Genomic DNA, 19,841 nt, shown 5'->3' with positions numbered 1-19,841 from the left:
AAGGTTTCCTATCAGTGCATGAAGTGGCTACAGATAAAGTGGCTGTGTTAAACACAAAGAAGAAGCTCAGGAGGACAGCACAGTCATTTATCAACACAGAGCAATTAAACAAATCTAAGCAGCAAACCATTTCATTAAGAGATCGCAGTTACAAGTCCCTTAAGTTTAAGTCAAACACTAAAACCCATTATTTTTTCCTTCATGGATTACAGACAAGTGAGGCAGCCAAACCTTGCCTTACTAATATAAACATGTACAGACCACAGCAATATTAACTTATTAAATGTAATTTAGTTGGAGTTATAACAGTTAATCATATAACTTTAAATACATAATTTGAAGATGAATAAAAAATGTTCACTGCATCCTTAATTTCTTATCCTGGATCTGAAACAACTATCAATTATAAAAAAAAGTTTTGCTTGAGAACTGACTGAAAAGATTGATTATTGAATTATTTACCAATTAATTAATAAACGCATCCATTAATGTTTTCAAAAATTAAGCATTTTGCAAGATTTTAACCTCTGGTTGACATTATTCCGCTTGTTACTGTCTTTTCAGAACATGTTTCACATTTGGGTGAAGAGTAGAAGAAAATGTGTTGACAAAAAAAAAAAAAAAGAACTCATTCCTGTGTGGATCTCTGTCAACGCTGAGGCCAGAAAATGTCTTGGCGTGTTCTGTGTAAGCCAGAAGAGGAAGTAAGTGAAACAAACAAAGAGGAAGTGCTGACTGTGCTGTGTTGATTCTGACTGAACATGGGCTGTTAGTGTGAATAATTAAGTCTCACAATAGACTCACTTTTATATACACTCAATCCAAAATGTCAGCCATTCCTTTCCTCCCCTCTGTCCGGATGTAAAAACACTGTAAAAACATTACGCCCCGTACCCACACAACCCAGCTGCTGCTAACATCAAGACCCTCTTATCAGACTGTTGCTCTAAAAAAACAAACCCAAGGTTATACTGCACTACATCAGCTCCACTTCATCTCGAAAGCTAAACAATCTGAGTGATTCATATGGAAGTGGGGGCTGGATAAATAGAGGATCTAAACCTCTGGGGAAGATAATGTGGAGAAGACTGTGCGGCATCACAATAGCATATCCACCCACGCTGCATCCAGGGGCTCCCGTGACACACTGGGATCTTTCCCTCGGACTTGAAAATAGCCATTAAGGCAAGGCAGAGTGTCGATTATCATCATTTAAGTGATTAACTATCAAGCACTGATACTGACTGAAGTCACTGTGGTGAAAATAATAGCGGTCGGTAATGTCAAATTTGAATTCAGGCTGAATCGAAGGATATAATGAAAGCAGCGTGATGTCAGGCTCATTCTTCAGGCAGATTTACAGTTTGACTTTTCTGTCTGAGCCATGTGCTGAGTTCAGCTGCAGCCTTACTACAAACTATTCGCTCTAGTGGCTCAATGTCATCGGTTGATTCTGTAGCTTTCTTAATTGGGCTGATACTCATTGGTTAGTGTCACTGCCGTCTCCACCAAGACAATAGTAGTCTTTGTGTGTAATGTCTGGCGACGGTGTGTGTGCGTGTGTTTCCTCGGCTTCAACCAGGGATTTGTTTCCGCACAGTCTCTTGTTGCAATGAAGTGATGGTGAAAATGAATTTCACAGTGAATTGGTTAAAATGACTAAAAATAACTTCATCGAGGTACATGCAGCGGTTGATGAGATAGAAGCTGCTTCTGCTTTCCTGTGGACCTTAGTGGTTTTTTTCTGTCTGCAAGATTACCATTATGGTCGATCACTCGCATGGAGGAACTAAGCGACAAGAGGATGTGTCACCTAGGACAGTCTAAATAAAACTATTACCAAATTTTCTCAGACAGGTCAAAAGAAAACTTCTGAGGCTGTTCAATCTTTTCACAAGAAGAGGACACACAGCAAAACCCCAAACCCACAGACGGCTAATCTACAGCATGCTGTCTCCAGAGTTTGTACTACTGCAATATTAAGGGTCTTGAGTTTTAAAACTATGGGCTCCTTCACTGCATTGCTGTCATGGGTCAGGTCCCTGGGTCAAATTTGTCTGCGGTCACTCTTAATATGGCTGTTCGACCAATTGATGCTGAAATTTCAACATGGTTTATTAATATTCAAGACAGATCAGAACCACTGTGACTTATGCTTTCTACACAGTGTGCAGCTGACTGGGGCTGGTATGAAACAAAGTGAACCCTGCCATCCACAGTGAAGTGATTGTTACAAGCCAGGCTAAATGGTTACTAGTTAATCCTTTTAGGATATGCATTAACACAGTTGTGCAGCCTTTTCTGTACATTACCATAATTCCTGAAACTACTACTGAGGCTAGGTGTCCAACAAAACTATTTGTTTCACACACAAACAGTTGGTACGACTGCGTCCTGAATGACTCCTCCTATGAGAGTATACTCCTGAAACTTCTGCAAACATTGTTCCTCCATGAGGTCGGTACCTCATGTGACAAGAGTATGAAGAAATTATGGTTAATATTTTGTTATTCTTCATATTTTTTGGTAATAAATATGAAAATTTCAAGAACAGACCTGATAGATGCGAACCTCATTAACACCCACATGACCCCAGCAGGGTCTCATTCATTTGTACACAATTTTGGGACATTTGTGCAAATAATTCAGTATCACTTTAAGTTTTCACAATTTATTTATTTGACATGCAATGCTTATTACTTCAAAGTAATAAGTAACTGCCTTTTATTGGGTGTGAGGCCAATGCTAGATATTCTCATATATTCATACTCATATTTAGATAAGAATAATCATAAATATGGTAAAGCACACTTAAAACAAGTTGATAATCTTCTTGTCCTATAATCCTGAGAGCTGCCCACAGGATTTTATGGTCACTCCAGTTTGTCTTTGTACGGTGTTTATTTAGTGTCCTGTAATCCTGCATTCAGTGTCAGTGCCTTCATGTCCACACCTTGGTAACAGCTGTGTGGCATCGTTGTTTATTGGTGAAAGGTTCTGAGTTGAGAGATATTCTTAATTTGGCCCTTAAGTCAAACTCGTTGAAAAGGATGAAAGATTACAAGGTACAACTTCACTTCCTGATTGACACAACTGTGGAGTTTAATGTAAAAAAAGGTTTTGGAGTTCTGCGCCAGAAAAAAAATGATTACAGATGTACAGACGCATGGACAGAGGTACAGACAGACTGAACACTGTATCCCACTGCATTATGTGCCCTGGGGGATAAAAAACTAATTATAGGTGGCGCAAACTTCAAAAAGGTACAAACTTAGATTAAACTGGTGCAGCTTTGACCTGTTCACTTATTTTATTGGTCAAATTATATTAGAGTTTCAATACGGGCTCATTATTTTATATTACCCAGTTTTATTTATGCTCAATAAAAATGTGAAAGTAATTTTCTGTGTTGTGGCATTTCAATCTTCGACATTTATTACTCATTACTACGGCTATCAGAGTGTCCTGCGTCCTTCATGTGTTGAAAGCTTCAATGACAAGGCGAGCATGAATAACACTGTCTATAACAATTCCAAGGTTATTTTCAGCCATTACTCCACCGATGTGCATACATGCAGGTGTGACATCACACACAGATGGACATGTGCAGCCTCGCTGCTGAAATAATTACAGGAAACATTAGCTCATGACCATTTACCTGCTCCATAGGGATGAACTGAATTACCTCATAAATCCTACAGTTATCAGCTGTACTTTGCTTATGCATCAACATTTATTCATGAAGAACATGGGTTGTCCCTTCCAAAGACCACATGGTTGCTCAAATATAGGGCTGGGTAATGAAACAATGTCAGTTATTCTTATATTATTCTTATATAATTTTATCAAAAGTGATATAGCAAAGGTCTAATAAATATTAATACATTGCTTATGTGTAATTGATCTACCTCAGATTTGTAAAAAGGTCTTGCCAAGTGATTGCCATTCTCTGCTCAATAGAAAGATTTAAAAATCACAACCTTCACTCAGGAGCAAAAATCTGTCTTTAAACTTAAAAGAAAGAATTGTGTGAAATGTATCACAAATATCAATATCAACTGATTTGAACATTTTTATTTTGGCCATGTCATCCAGCCATATTCAAATAATAACAGTAATGAGGTATAAAATTGCATATTTCCTTTAATATTATATTTAATATGATGAAAATTGTAGGAAAACAGCATTTATGTCATCTCACAGTATAACAATAGTTCTGCAACACAGAAAAAATATCTAAACCAAGACGCTGCTCAGCAAAACAACCCAGTAATAAACAAAGCTGAGGAAATGGTTTTTTATCCGGTTTGTCAAGGATGTCATTAAAAACGCTAGGCTTGGCAAATGAATAAAACCATTTTCAGGCTCTTATATTGCTATTAACGTCTCCCCTGAGGCAATAGTCTGTCCACTTATTTCCACATCCGCTCTGCGTCATTGTCCAACTGACCAATTCAAACCCTTCTGCAGACAGCAGCAACTAAAGACGTTTTTAGACATGACCTTAGGATAAAGTCCGGAGATTTGGGTCCAGACTTCACCCAAGGTTTGCTTTTCACACATGCACAACGCAGTGGGAGGTTCTCTGCACTGACACATTCACAACAGCAACACATTCTCCATCGTATTCAGGAGAGAGGTGGAGCAGCCGGGTGCAGCAGGCAGAGGCAGGATGTAACATATTAACTCCGCTGCGGAGATCACGTGACTTTCTTGACAACACACAGACACCGGTGTCAGCTCTAATCACCACAAACTCTTTAGACATCTTCTTCTGTGTCTTCTATGTGTATGACAGCACTTTTTCACTGGGAGAGATTTGTTTTCTTTTTTCGTTTTATCATTTTGTCGTCACATGTTTGAAGCGTCATCAGCCCCCCTACTTGCTTGCGGTGAATCCAGCGGGGGAGCCCCTGCTGTGTTCTCACATCGGATTCTTCTGAATTTCTACAGGCTTTATACTAGTGGGCCAGGCGGAGAACGTCAGCAGATAATCCGACGGCTCTCACAGGGAAATTAGCTTTCACACATGCAACTCCTCGGAGAAAGTGCGGAGAATCTCCGGAGTTCAGTGCTTGTCAGACACAAATTCTGTCTGGACAACACAAAGGTTATTATTATTTCTTAAATCTTTGGTAAGTCATCTTGATCACTGTCCGCCAGAGAAACAACTGATCCAGAGACAGTTCACTTCCAGAGCCCTTCCTGGAATAATATCTGATATTGGTGCACAGCGTCTTGCACAAAACACTCTCTTGAGAAACCCTAATGGAGACCATCTCTTTAAAAACTGACTTTATGATGCCTGTTACAGCTATGTTGGAAAGCATTTGTACAGTAAATCAACAGGCATCTGTGGTGATATAAACACTGGAGGTAAGAACAGCTCCATCCAGCCAATTGTCTGCACCTCAGAGAACCTACTCATTAACAACAGCAACTTAAAAGCTGTTTTGTCTGGAGGTCTTCTGTAGGTTCTCTCGTCTTTGATATTTTTTAAACCCTGACAACAAGAGCAATGTCGTATTAATTAAATTTATACAAGTCTCTCCACACTTTAAAAACAGACTACACTTTACTTTTAATAAATGTGTGTCAGTGGGATGAATAAAGACAACTGAATGTATGAGGAAAGAAAGCGATGGGGAAGAGGCCACTTCATCCTTTCAAAATAGAAACATACATTGAGACACAAAAGAAGAGAAAACGTTAAAGCAGATAGTAATCTCTACACAAAACTGAAGAGACAGGCAGCTGTAGATTAAGCGCCATTCTGACCACATTTGTTCACATGATGAAACCACAACACCTCTCTCCTCTTGTTTTCACACGTCTTGAGCTATAACCAACCTGGGGGGGTTAGGAATGGGTGCAATTGTTCTCTCTGCACCAGCACAGTCATAATTATTCAGACTGATCTGAAATCTTTACACCTGAAATTACCCTGTTTCAGACAGGCTCATTGAGAAAAATCGAAACAAAAGCACAGGAATAAAGTTTGAGAAGAGAACAGAGAAACCGAAATGAGCCGTTTTTGACACCATGTACTTAGATGCCATATTATTTATCCACTTAACTCACCTGGGTTGTGAGTTTTCCTCATACATGCGCTCTTTGCCCTCCTTGAACAAGCTGATGGTCTGCTTGGTCTTTTTCGTTAGGTTCTCCATGAAAACCCGGAAGTACTCGTTGTCCCCCAGAGTCTCCATTTTGCCCTCGTAGCGAGACAAGATGGTGCGCAGGTGCTGGTAGGTGTCTGGCAGCAGATCCAGGATGTAAGGGGGGCTGTTCTTCAGAGCCAATTTGGGGTTTTGGCACAGACGCACCACCTGCAGAAAGAGAGGATGTGAAAAGATAAGGTTACTGACTAGGTGGAAAAAGATCAAGAGAGAAGATGTGTTAGAAAGATAGTGTTAAGAGAGGGGTTAACAGAGAGTGACAGCGACAGAAAGTCAGACAATTGTCCAAAGTGTCACTACTACGTTCATTCTTTGCATTAATAAGAAGCTTTGCTGGGAACAGCTCTTTTCTGTATTAAAGCACTTATCTTTAGTGCACAACATTGTTCAAGAGCCGAGATGCAAGATATGCAGAACAGAAAATGCCAACAAAGTTGAAGACCAAAAGAAAGGCCCTTAAAAGCCCTGTCAAGCTTGAAGCTTTCAGAGTGTGGCAAGTTATGTAACGGAATAGTCAGAGTTAATCCTTTATAGCATCAAGAGGTATTTTAGCACCGTCAAGATGGATGTGAAAGAGGGTGACGGCACACCTGCATTCATCCATGCACAGTTTCTGTTCTCTCTGTGAAGCAAATTACTTCTATTTCTTATTCATTTATTATACAGACGTCTTATTGTGAATGAGCACAGGAATGATTGAGACTTATTACACATCTACAAAGGCTAGACTCACAGGTCAACCCCCACTCTTCTTCTTAAGCATTTTTAGAGAAGCCGTTGATATGTTTAGACTTCCCCTTTGCAATTATCTTATAATCACTTCTGCCTTTAAAGCTAATTCTCTTTACTCAACAAAAGAGTACGTCTGCTTTGCAAACAGCCGTAGAACCGAGTGATACTGAGAACGTGGAAATGAACTTCAATTATAGTGACATGTCGCAAATTAAACTTTTTAAGTGTAGGGTCAGTTGGTTGTTTCTGAAACAGTTTTCATCTCATTTGTTGAAATCCTCTTCATGTCCTATAGCCATCAATTAATAAAGTTGTCTGAAAAACAAAAAGAGACACAGGACTGTAATAAACACGTTCATTTGGTCAGACCAAACAATAGGTCAGCGTCCCTGTCTTTCACTAACTGACCTGCCAGCGAAACTGCCCGTGTTCTCACAGCATATAACAGTCTTCAGTCAGGGGGGTATACACTGCTGAATCAGACGATAGCCGAGAGTCAGTGAGTCACAAAAAAATGTTGGCTTCTAGCAGTTGGCGTCGCTTTGACAAAAGGGCTGATGGGAAGGGGTGCGATGTATTGGTTGCATTTTTTCAAAGTGTAGCCTGCTCTTTTTTTAGCTTATCCAGGATTACCAACCCTAGCTTCATGTAGAAAATACATAGAAAACACACAAAAAAAGACTCATGTCAAACAGTCTGACAAATATTAATCACCGACACAAAAGAGAGAGAATTATATAATTCTGGAAAACGTCTTCTAGTTGATGGTTTCATAAAAGTAACAATTCCCTTGTCAATGGTCAGACCATGGGAAATGTGTGTACGTTTCCTCCTCAGTAATGTTCAACCTTTCTTCACCCATCTCACTGTACCGCTGCACTGCATCTGAGTCACTGCGATGACCATTACAAAACACACTGGCGGGCAGCCTACAACACTCTGTATTTGAGCTCTGTCTGGACATGGCTGCTGTCGTACTCACAACTGGACTCAAGTCTACAGGCACTGAAGGGATCCCAGTGGCACAAAATAAACTACACAACGCTCCTCGAGCAGTCAGGGGTCTCATGTCCTGATTTGAAACAGTGCTGATATGGAGCTCAGCTGTTGGCTTCATTGATAACCAAACAATTGCACGTCAACCACAGGATATGGATATTGTCGACTGATCATGTCTGAGGGGAGATAAGGCCGGGATAGCATTACAAGAATGTTGCTTTGAATTTCCTTGACGCTTCGTTTTGGAAGCCATCGGTTTGTCATTATGGGAAAATGAGACTTCAAAAGAACATCAGTCAGTTTATAATTGAAGCAGGTCTGGGACCACATCGCTTTATCAATTATCATCAATAGAGAAACAATTTTCCTTTTAATGAATGAACAAATATCCTGCAGACATATGAATCTGTGGTAAGGTGACATGGTTTATTGTAAACATAATAAAAAATGTCATGTGATTCCATTTAAATTCTTTCAATAGGTCCCACTAAATCTTACACGCGTCGGAAGTCAAACTACATCAATATTCAACAATTATTTGATATAATTCATCTGTTCTTCTTAGTTTCCTCACTGCCATTAAGATGATTGATGGTCATTTTTCGACTTTAAAATTCAAATCAATAAGAAAAAACCCTCAAATGATGAAAACAATCATTGGTTGGTGCTTTATAGTAGATGACATGAAAAAAAAAAAAAAAACATGCTTGAGTGAGAGTGCAACACATATATTTGATCCCACTTTGTATATGGGCCACCGCACTCGGACCAGGACGTTCATCATCACTGTATCAAATTCCTCTCAAAAAGAATAAGGTCACACTTGACTGGTGGGATATTTTCAGCAGGGTTGCCTCCACAACATGAGAGCATTTTTAGCATGCGGGGTTTCATCAGTGTGTGAGAATTGAGGCTCTGCTTCCTACTGACTTCGAGGGTAAAATCGGTTAATGCAATTACATCAAGTACATATCGGCTACCTCCAACACGTAATTTATATATGAAAATTCATAGTTTTCAACATCAAGAATATTCAGAGGTCATTAAAACATGAATGGATTGGAAGATACAAAAGCTAATATGGAGGTTTTAAGAACCAGGAAAGAATAAAACTATTATTTATCAATAGAAGTCATAAGGATCCATAGTTCATTCAGCATTAAACTGACCAGGTAAAGTTAACAATGACCACGTGATTAGATCTATTTAATCAATCAGCAAACCTAAGATGCAACTGGAGGACAGAGAAGTGCCTAAAGATGCATTGGAACAACTTCTACTCAACTGTACTAAAAAGTATTGTGTGCCTCTAGGAATTTTACATAATTTGTTTGTGGTTGATATTTGGATAAGGGCCAATGTTTTACTTGACTACATTGACAATTGAGCTGAAGCTAAAATGCCTCCAGTGTTATCACCAACACTGTGTCCTCATTCCTTACTATTCTTTTTAAACTGGTGTCTGAGACCAGATAAGACTGTTGCCAAGGTTTTACCTCTAACAATATCATCTACCACACCAACACTTATACCCAAATCTCAGGCAAGCACATGTACATGCATGCAAGGCCACGATAGCCGAGTACTGTTGTACGTCAGTGTACATCAAGACTACTGCCTTGAAGTAAAATGTTGAGCGCCTCCCAGCTAAACTGCATTCCACTCATCTTTTTCTCTTGCTCCCTTCTGGAAGTTTTTAAACAACAAGTTCAAGTCGTTGTGAGGTTGACCAGTGTGAATATAAGTTGACAATGGTTGAATTTTTTGTCTTGACTTTCACTATAAAAAGGGCAATTGTGTGCTTCCTCTTTCTGCAAAGCTCAAAGATTGTTCCTGGAAACTGAACTATTAGTTCATTACTCGAATGTTTTTTTGGATTTCACCATGGGGATCTTTTGTTATTAAGAAAGTCTGAGGACACTATGTTGTGCACCTCGATCATCCATTTTTCTTGAGACCACTTTTTAAAGCACCATCAAAATTGTATTTGGCGTTTACACTCAGTAGATTAAAGCTATGTTTTAGATAAGATGGTGACTGCTGTCTGACTACAATTGTTTAGGCACAAAAGACATAAAAAAAGAACAAAAACAAATGTCAAAAAGAAGTGCTACACAAGACAACAGAACAGAATTTGTCAGCCAGACAATGTAATTGGTTTTTAAATTAAACAGATACTTTCAATATTTTCAACTGCTGCAAAGAAAAAAAGACAATCTAGACAAACTGAATACGATGATTAATGGGTAGAGGTACTGTATCGAATTTCACACGGCTCTCATTCTCTGATAAGCTCAGAAATGTGAGTCGGTGATCTGCACTCCAGCACAAAACTGCTATCATCCATATCATCTCTGAGCAGCATTTGAACTTGAATTCACTGCTGATTATCTCCAAGAGTGTCTGAAATAAGCCAAATAAGCAAAGTAACCTGAGCCAGTATTGTGGCCGATAGTGAGGATTTTCCACAACAATATTCCGGTTTTGGTTAAAGAATGGACAACTAGCCTGAAGCATGTAGCACGCACGGCAGAGTCAGTCATGTAACACATAATGGTTAAACTTTTATTGCTGTAAAGTATAACTCTCTGTCTAAACTTGATTCAGATTCCTAAACTAAGAACGCAGATTTTGTCAAAAGATTGTTAAAGTCAAAAGATTGCACACAATGTTTCAATATTTAAGCTGTGTTATGCTGATCATGGAAAAAGCACAGTAAGCAACACTGAAGACAAAGATTAACCTAATGCTTCTGATAAAAATTAACTTAACTGTGTGGGAGGTGTTTTCAAAGAGAAACTATTGTTACTTTGCAAGTGTAGATCTACGGTATATATGCTGGGCTGTGGGTTTCCTTAAGACGGCGCTGACCAATATTTCTGCAGCTATTTTCAACATTCTGGTTGTGCTACCTTTGGTCTTAAAGCCTTTACTAAAAGGTAAGATACTGTTTTTTTTAACCTTGCTGGTCCCTCAACCGTTTCACTGGGTCAAATGAATATGGTAAATTATTCTCACACTGTAAACTGCACAAGCTAATCTGTCTGTGCAGGTGGTTTAAGTGGCATGAGGTCAGTTGTGCAGTCACCTTGTCTGGGTACAGAGAGACACAAAAGCTCTGTTTAGGGTTTTGAACATTCACTGGGAACAAAAAATACAGACTGACGTTGCAGGGTCACTCGTGTCAGGTCTATAGATGCTAATGGGGCAAAAAAAAAAAAACTGGGTTGTGGTTTCTTAATAATAGCTTTGGAAAATGACTTGACATCAGATCTTCGAACTAAGGCCTCGAAGAGGAAGGAGACACAAAAGAGTGTCCTGTCTTCCTCCTCAGACGTATACTGCTGCTGTGTGAATCGACAGGAAACTGAGGGTCAAACTGCTACAGACTCAGAAGAGAAGCTGTGAAACAGCACAACTGGCCTAGTTAAAAGAACTCATTTCCTTTATGCTTTACTTGTAACAGTTTCCAGCAGCTGACAGACAGTTGACTGTATCTCAACAACAATATACAGGAGGGACTGTTACTGGGCTAAACTCCAAGTCTTTGTTCCTTTAATTGATGTTTACGATGCATCTAAATATTGAGATGTGCTCCAACAAGTTGACTGTAGCACGACGTGACAACAAGTTAGCAAGAGAGTGGCAGTAGCAAACAGATGTGTTGTAGAAAGTCTCTCTCACTCCATGGGCTAACGTGAACGTTTCGCTGTTTTAAAGGTCTGTGTTTTAAAGTGTGTGAGGTGGTCTGTGACTTAACGTACCGGATAGTCAAGTTTATGTTTGTAAATTAGCTAACGCTGGCTAACCAAGTCTTTGTACCAGCTGACTAGCCAACTTCACGTTAGCTACAACAGACCTGCAGCAGGCGAAGATTAGCTAGCTTATCGCTAGTTAGCTGTGGTTAGCTAGCCCAAGGCACCCAACGCTGCGGCCAACATTAACGGCTGGTTAATGGCTAGTTAACGGCGATCAACACAAACCTTGTCCATCAGCTTCCAGCATTTCTCCACCGTCTTTTTGTCCACGGCCCCGGGCTGGTGATGGGAGTGGAGGTGGTGATGGTGTGGCTGGAAGGCATCCTTCATCATTCCGATGAGCCCCCCGCCTTTCTTCAGGTTGCCTGCCATGTTCGGGCTCGGCTAGGGTCGGCCAGAGCGGCAGAGGACAGGCGAGGCGAGGCAGGGGTCAGGGGGGACCGAACCGCCGCCTGGAGTTAGCTGGACCGGGCGACGGTGATCGGGCACCCCCCGGCGAGGACAGCGCCCGAGCGGCGACTCCGAGCCACGGTCCGACTGGGGGGGTGGGGGTAGAGGGAGGGAGGGAGGGAGGGAGGGATGCCTATCGGACAAATGCTCCCATCAGTTTCCCAGATAAACGTCCCGATTGTGGCTCGAGCAGCCCCTCGGTCCCTCACACCCTGGAGAGCCGCTGTGTGCTGCAGCTAGCTGCTCGCTCTCTCTGCAGGGACCCACGCAGGCTAATTAGCAGAGCAGCCGACCTGTCTCCACTCGCCCTCAGCGGGAGGACAATGGCACCGTCTCTCCGTCCGGGAGCCTCGGGGGGTCCTCTCCTCTCAGCTAGACGCCTCGGTCCCCCTCGTCCAGTCGTCAGTGGCAGCTCGGTCCTCCCGTGCCGTGTGTGGAGGGGAAGTTGTGTGCCTGTGTGACAGAGTCAGCCCTCCTCCTCTGCGGGCTGCGAGCCTGACGACAGCGAGCGCTCGCCGGTGACCGGGGACAGGAAGTTGCGCTGAAAACTGCGAAAGCTTCTCGGACACACGCGGGGACAGAGGCGAATAAATAATGATGGGAATCAAACATCGCTCAGTATTTTTTTTTTCTCTTTCTCTGTTTGCCCCCGTGACGTGTGTGTGTGTGTGCGGCCCTTTCCTTTCCTGTACGTCCCCTTCCGTTCGCCCCACGCCTTCCTGGTGCGCGTTCATGAGCCATGAATGTAGCCGGGTGCGCGCCCCTGCCTGTGAGCAGCATTCACAAAACGTTGCGGAGGCGCTGAACGCAGCCCGGGATTCTCCCCGCAGGGACACGGTCGCCCCTGGCAACAACGGACGCTTTGACACGTCTCACTAAAAGTACGGATCCGGTGTCAGGGTGTGCACGAGCTTCTAAAGGCGGGAGGGGCCCCAGACAAGTTGTGATTGGCTCATGTCACCGTCAGTCAGCTATCAATTAAGCGACACGGACAGTTGGTGCCATGGCAACTCACTGTGGCAACCAGTGCCCAGCAACAAAGACTCATCCCTCTTTGTGGTTAGGGTGTGTGTGTGTGAATGAAATCAGAGGAGTGAGCAATCACACAGCAAGCTAACATGTCTCCAAAGAAAAAGACAAGAAAGATCACAAAGAAGAAACAAGACAAAAGTAATTTTCCTAGTAGTAGTTTTTTCTTTCTTTTGTGATGCTACATTGAAAAGTATTATTTGTCTTGTTGCAGGTGACAATGACTTGGAGGCAAAGTACAGACGCAGCGTTCTGGATGTAGCCATCCTACACGATCACATTGGTGAGCAGCTATTTTTAATGGCGTGTGCTTTAGACCATATTACTGTAAGTAACTTTCAGGGTCAAACTGGAGGCGACCTTTGTTTAAAATAAATAACCCTTTATGTTGAAAATGAATGAATTCACACTGTACTGTCTTAATAACGTCTGATATACCTAACACTTCATTAGCACTTACGCTAATTAGATACAGCAGCATGTTTTACTAATGAGGCTTCAGTTTAACAACACAACTGTGACAGTAGTATTTTTCACAAAGTGCTGTTGTTGTTTGTGTGATTATACCACAGCTGTACAGTGTGAGTCCGTGAGAACGGTCCAGTCTGACAGGATCGACCTGAGGAGACGTGTGAGAGACATGGAGCAGAACCTGCAGCACGAGCGACAAGACCACAGGGACGTCAACTCTAGTACGGTACAGACAGGGCATGGATGAACAATTAGCCTCTCTTTTAATAACCTGAGATACAGCATGGATCCCTCTGGGAGTGAGGACAAGGGGCTTGTTTGCTAAGGTTATGGTAATTTCCCGTGGAACAAAAGGTCTAATTAGCTGGGTGCCTAAGCTGATTGCTGCATTAGCCTCACAAAGTGAATCAGCAATGAAGGAAGTAGAATATATATATATATATATAAAAATGGAATACAAATGTCATTGTAGACATCAGTCGCCAGTACAAAACCATGCAGACAGAACTGACTAACAAGGCGAAGAGGCTGGAGACGGAGGTCAGCCAGCTAAATGAAGAGCTTGGTATGAATATGCCTCATTTTAATATGTATTCTTGAGTAAATAAAGACGCAGGAGTACCACGTTCTCAAATTTAAAGTGATGACACGTCTGTGTGCATTTGTCTGTCCTATAGCTCTGTGTCAGGAGAAACTGAGCAAAGAGAGAAGAGAGAGGGAGCAGATGGAGCAGGAGAAGGATGCCACCATCGCTGAGCTCCAACACAAACTGGACAACATGGAAACAGACTATGAGAAGATCCTGCATGTGAGTTGCAATGCAACCATTTCATACTAAACTGTCCCTCAGTAGAGCACATACCTCCACCAAGGCCAACAGTCCAGTTCAATTCAAACAATCTGCACCAAACACTTTCTCTAACCTATATTAGAGAAAGTGGAAAAGAAGTCCCCCGATCCTAATGTGCACCAAAATATTACAGCATCCTTCCACCAAGTTTCAAACAAACAAATAAAGACGAAAACATAACCTAATTGGCAGAGGTACTAAAAAGGATTTAAAGAAAGCTGTGAAGGAGCAGCTACTAACAAGACTGTAATTTCCACTGGACATCTTTAAGGCCCAATGTGCTGTAAACCTGCATACAAATAGTTATGTGCTAAGCCAATTGGGATGAACATCATTCCCACAGTCCTCATTCCTCATCTAGTTTTCAGTAGTTTCTGTAGTGACAGTATGAACCCAATCTGTGTTTTTGCTCAGCAGTAATAAACAGGGAGGGAGTAGTATTTCTTCATAATGGTCATGTCTGTGTGAACATGAGGCGAGTACTTGGGACTCATAGAGCAGTGCACTGAGACCAGCTTTGTGTCAGCTGGGTCACGCAGCACACACACTTTGCACAACAGGTCAGATGGGGTGTGGAGTTATTATTCTTAATTTCTGTATAGTGACAGTCAGGTTTAAGCCCACAACGTTCTGTGAGTGCTGCTCCTTCACAGCTTTCTTTAAATCCTTCTTAATAAATGCTGAACCAGTCACTACTGGATGGATAGTTTGTTTTTTATATGTGTGAAGAATAACAAGACGCTCATGATGGCAGTTGCTGCAGTCTGTGTCTAATTTGGTCCCACAAATGTCATTAATTAAAATTAGATATAAAATCCCCGATCAACACTGATCAACTATTATAATAAAAATCTACTTTGATGTTGTGGCTGATTGGTTTATGGGGACACTCAGGGCACAGCGGGGGGGGCATCGGATTTTATTCTTAAGCTCCAGTAGAGCCTGTGTCAAACAGCGACATAATTACATGTAATGCTGTTATTAGCTCTCCTGCTGCTGGGAAATAGTTTGTTTACAACTTGGATCATCGTTGTATGAAACTAAACGTTAACATACATTTGTACCATCAATATAGAGATAAACCTATTCCAATCACGTTTTAGGATGTTCTGGCTTTATACAGCCTCAGAACATCGATCTGCATGTTGACCCCACTTTGGAAATAGGAAGATGTGAGGAGGAATCTGGCAGCAGCAGCACAACTGAGAAATCAGGCAAATAAGATGTAATGTAGATGATTCAAAATAAAGCATAGGAAGGTCTTTTATTGTTCCTTTAATAATCATATTTCCTTTCCCTACGGGGCTCTGAGGTGGACGTACTATAAGCAATGAGCACAAGTGCTCATGCTTATAATAGCCACAATAACGTTGTACAGTGTTATGCTCACCTATAGGAATATTCTATTGTTTCAAACACACTCCGATTGTGAAATAGCAGAATTTTCCCACAGGGCATAATGATGTAATTTGCAGTAAATGCAAAATGTTTAGTGCACAGACCTTTTAAGATAAGTGTTTAAGCAGTCAGCCTGTAATTGTAGCACTGGGATGTTAATATATAATCATCATTATTTCTCTCTTTCCTAGTATGACACAGAGTCTAATTATGCCCCTTCTCCATCAGCTCTCTCCTGAAATACATCAGAGTTAAAGGTGGTGAAAGGTGGGAGGGCTATAATGTTTGACAACTGGGTGAAGCTTTAGCTTGTGTCTCTCTCCCTGCTGTTTTCTGCAGGAGACTCTGGACAGTCTGACCTCGCAGCTCTCTGCGGCTCGACAGCGGTGGGAGGACACGAGCACGACCTCTCATCAAAACTACCAGGGGCTGCTGTCTGAATTTGGCCTGAATGCACTGGACATCTGAAAGACGGGCTCCTCTCAAATGAAAGCAGCAGCACTTCTTAGAGAGAGTTTGGCTCAATTGATCGTTTTGCAACTTTGCAAGTCCCAATTCAGAATATGTAGCACAGAGATGGATGCTGTTATTACATTATATTTTACCACCAGAGTACAAAATATACTGAGTTATCTATGCATGTATTCAACGGTTCACCGTGGAGTGTCTGTAATGTTGTGTAATGCCCACTAGATGTAGCAAATGGCTGTTTGAGGTAGTGGAGTTGGTGGCCAGTATATGTACATACAGTATAGTATACATACACTGAGGCTCTTAAATTTGGTGTAAATATGTGCTTTTCTTTGTTATTTTTGATACAATATTTTTTCAATGAATAAAATTATGTGAGGATTAGGATTACAGTTACATGCTGTGGAATTAGAACATAGTGCACTGTACATAACACATCCCAGTAAAGGCACGGTAGCAAAAAGGACAATGTATATATCATTTCTCATATTAAACTTTATCCTGAGTCAGCGCACCAGAGGCCAAATATGGACGCAAACAGCATTACCACCACTGCTATATTACAGTTAATAATACCACACTGCAAATATAAAAAAGTAAACAAAAATATGAGGTCCTCTCACAATAGACCATAACTACAGTAAGGCAAAAGTTAATGATGCAGGAAATATGATTTAGCTGCACACCATCGATAAAACCCAATTTCCCCCTCGGGGTGCTGGATGAACAGATTTTACTTCCAAGGCTGTCATTTGAGTCTTTTTCATGGACCAGTGCAATTTTTTTGAGCCTCTCATCTGTGAGTTAATGAATCATTTACTCCGGGATTAAGATAATTCTGTGCTTCAATGACCAATTAACACAGGGACCAAAGAGGCCTTTATCTGAAAACCAATATTTCCTCCTCAAACCACAAGGAGCTGTTGCCTTACCCTCTCTACGTGTTTCTGTTTGCTCAGGGGGTGACTGCAATTATCCCAAGTGTTTCATGCATAATGCAGTAAAGTTACTGTAATAACAACCTACAGTAGCCTGTGGTGGAAGAAGTATTTGGCAATTCTAAAAGTACAATTACAGCAACAAAAACTATAGTCCATTACAAGTGATAGTTCAGAAGCCAGATGTACTTCAAATATGAAAATCTAACTTGTTGCAAAGGAAAATGCCCTTTTCACCTCTTTTAAATCAATATAGTTATATTGTTAATTCTGATGCATTAACACAGTTTTGTCCATGTTGCACATGATTAATTAACTGATTTGTATTTGATTCTTTACCTTTTAGTATTTTCTGAGATATAATGCTCCATAGAAAGTGGAGTCATCATGAGAAGTGACTGATGTGAACTTGAACTTTAATCCAAGACGAACAATATCCAACAGAACTGAGTTTTGTGGCAGATTAATCTGCAAGAGAACTGCTGATGTTATTCATTGACTGATTTCCACAGTGAACGCTGGCTGCTTTTGTTTTGCTGGTGAATACCTGACGCTGAGCGCTGGCTGCTGCACCTCCACTGGAATCTGACTTGGCTGCTTATTGCGTCTTTTCGGCTTTTGGGCGAAGACGAATCAGGATGCCCACACTGCGATTTCCCTCCGAGTCAAGTGCAGGAGAGAGATTACATGCAAGTACACCCACACATACACAAGACAAGGTAATCAATGCAACAACATCCTGGGTCCATCAGTAAAAGCGGAGATGAATAATGAGGGAACAAAGCACAGACTAAATGAAGCTCCATTTTATTTCTCTGAAAGACAAACAATGTAAAGATGTTTTGGTCAATATGTTCAACAACGACTGTCGGTGAACAAAAGGCTGTATAACAGCCCTGACAGCGTCTCACCTTGGAGAGAATTCTTGCACTCCTGAATACCTTTTCTTTGAGCACACAACAACAACAACAAGCCTTTTGCAATGAATCGCCAGCAAATCAATAGGAAAGCTCTCACTTAAAAATGTGCACCAGCCTCACTGTGTATCAGGCCGTTTCCGCTGATGGTCTGTTCTGTCTTTCAGTCGCTATCCTTGATCCAGTGCTCATTAGTGGCTGTAATGGGGCGATTGTGTACATGCTCACTGTTAACCTTGGGAAAAAAAATCCACTGTCGGCAAGAAAGCAATTTTATGTCAAAGGGATGTAGTTTTGGCAGTAGGAATGGGATGAATAGATTCAACAATAATAGTGAATGCAGTTATAGAATCACAGTATTCTAAACATGTCTCAACATCGCAGGTGCCATGTGTCATTCGATTTCCTGGAACTGGACATAAAACTTGTGAAGCTCTAAAATAAAAAATATATGAATTTTATGTGGGTGTAATGCCAAAGAAAGAAAAAAAACATGTATTTATGTGAAATGGACTGAGAAAAGTTACTCTTCAAGTATATGGGATCTGGGCTGTACTGTGTCTCAGTACACTGTAATTCCTAAATCCTCACAAAAGAACAATCGACTACGGGGAGATTGGTATTGCTATGGTGCTACAACTGGGTAAGCTCGAGGAGTGAAGTAGATGTTCACACACCTCTGCAGGCACTCAATGCTCATCATGGGCTCCATAAATCCAACAGCAGCAGTGGTGGGTAGAGGTGCACTTAATTTATGGACCTGGAGCACCAGAGGCAGAAGGAGAAGCATGCGCACGATGGAATAAACTTGACACAGCAGTCGGCATACAGGTGGTGGTGAGTGTTTATATATATGTGTGTGTGTGTGTGTGTGTGGTGTGGATAAGCAGTGACTGGTTGGTGACGTACTAAAAACGTAATCTCTTATGCTGCAGGGGAGAGATTGTGAGACAGGCACTCAGAGAGAGAGCGAGCGAGAGCGAGTGAGAGAGAGAGAGAGAGGCAGTCTGAATGAAACTATTGATCATATTCAGGGCGTGTTTTGTGGCGTTCACTCATTATCCTGAGGAGAGAGAAATAAGGTCTAAAAATCACAGTGATAGATGGACCACGGGTGAGAGGATGCGAAAACAGCACGAGTCACTTGTGAAACTCATTAGCCTCCGTTAAGACTTCCCGCCCACACAAATTCTCAGCTGTTTAACGGATTCACACGTGTGCAGACGCTGATTCGGGTTCTGGGAGAGAAACGAGAGATGTACTGAACGCATCATTTCCCCCCCCCCCCGGGTTCACCCAACTATTGTCATGTTTACTCGGCTATGAACCGATACGTCCTCGTACTGCTTCTCTGCATGTCACAACAAAACAGGTGTACCGTCTGAATATTCCTCCCTGTTGAATAATAAAACTTGGGGGGAAAAACAAAGTGCACTCAGGAGCTATTTAGCATGACAGATCTGAACGGCTCAGAAGGCCAAATACGTCAAGGGTGAGGACGAGACAAACCCAGAGCCCCACAGAGTAGAGGTTGTTTTAAGAAATGCATTTATAATGGAATAAAAATGTCAACATAAGAAAATAAAGCAGATGAAATATGGCAGCCGAGCGCCGCCACCTCTCCCAGCGAAGGTCGCCCAGTGTTTCCG

At 41.5% G+C, this 19,841-nt stretch overlaps 2 protein-coding genes across 4 annotated transcripts in view; one reads left to right on the top strand and one right to left on the bottom strand.

The window, feature by feature from the left end:
* cbl (Cbl proto-oncogene, E3 ubiquitin protein ligase) overlaps nucleotides 1-12,821 on the bottom strand; it is a 36,054-nt gene extending 23,233 nt beyond the window's left edge. The window contains exons 1-2 of one of the 2 annotated variants that reach the window (XM_034604601.1): nucleotides 11,894-12,821; nucleotides 6,082-6,329 (exon numbers count right to left, since the gene is read on the bottom strand). In XM_034604601.1, the coding sequence (XP_034460492.1) occupies nucleotides 6,082-6,329; nucleotides 11,894-12,040 (395 nt within the window). In that variant the 5' untranslated portion in view covers nucleotides 12,041-12,821. The remainder of the gene's footprint in view (nucleotides 1-6,081; nucleotides 6,330-11,893) is intronic. The other variant, XM_034604602.1, reaches the window with a different exon arrangement.
* A 400-nt stretch (nucleotides 12,822-13,221) lies between these two features.
* ccdc153 (coiled-coil domain containing 153) lies at nucleotides 13,222-16,724 on the top strand. 2 transcript variants are annotated; one of them, XM_034604619.1, is made up of 6 exons: nucleotides 13,222-13,288; nucleotides 13,362-13,430; nucleotides 13,720-13,839; nucleotides 14,091-14,183; nucleotides 14,296-14,426; nucleotides 16,206-16,724. In XM_034604619.1, the coding sequence occupies exons 1-6, from the start codon at nucleotides 13,237-13,239 to the stop codon at nucleotides 16,332-16,334; spliced, it is 594 nt and encodes a 197-aa protein (XP_034460510.1). In that variant the 5' UTR covers nucleotides 13,222-13,236; the 3' UTR covers nucleotides 16,335-16,724. The 2 variants fall into 2 exon arrangements, with proteins under 2 accessions (XP_034460510.1, XP_034460511.1); XM_034604620.1 differs by lacking the exon at nucleotides 14,091-14,183.
* The last annotated feature ends 3,117 nt before the right edge of the window (nucleotides 16,725-19,841 follow it).

The sequence above is a fragment of the Hippoglossus hippoglossus genome, chromosome 13 (assembly GCF_009819705.1).
Source record: "Hippoglossus hippoglossus isolate fHipHip1 chromosome 13, fHipHip1.pri, whole genome shotgun sequence".
NCBI lineage: Eukaryota > Metazoa > Chordata > Actinopteri > Pleuronectiformes > Pleuronectidae > Hippoglossus > Hippoglossus hippoglossus.
Note: the sequence above shows the minus strand (reverse complement) of the source record. Positions and strands in the feature narration are given on the sequence as shown.

Bases quoted from the DNA above. Each gene is read 5' to 3' on its own strand.
- ccdc153 (XM_034604619.1), top strand. From the start codon at position 13,237: ATGTCTCCAAAGAAAAAGACAAGAAAGATCACAAAGAAGAAACAAGAC. The intron at 13,840-14,090 runs GTACGGTACAGA...ATGTCATTGTAG, and splicing joins CCACAGGGACGTCAACTCTA to ACATCAGTCGCCAGTACAAA. The intron at 14,184-14,295 runs GTATGAATATGC...TCTGTCCTATAG, and splicing joins CCAGCTAAATGAAGAGCTTG to CTCTGTGTCAGGAGAAACTG.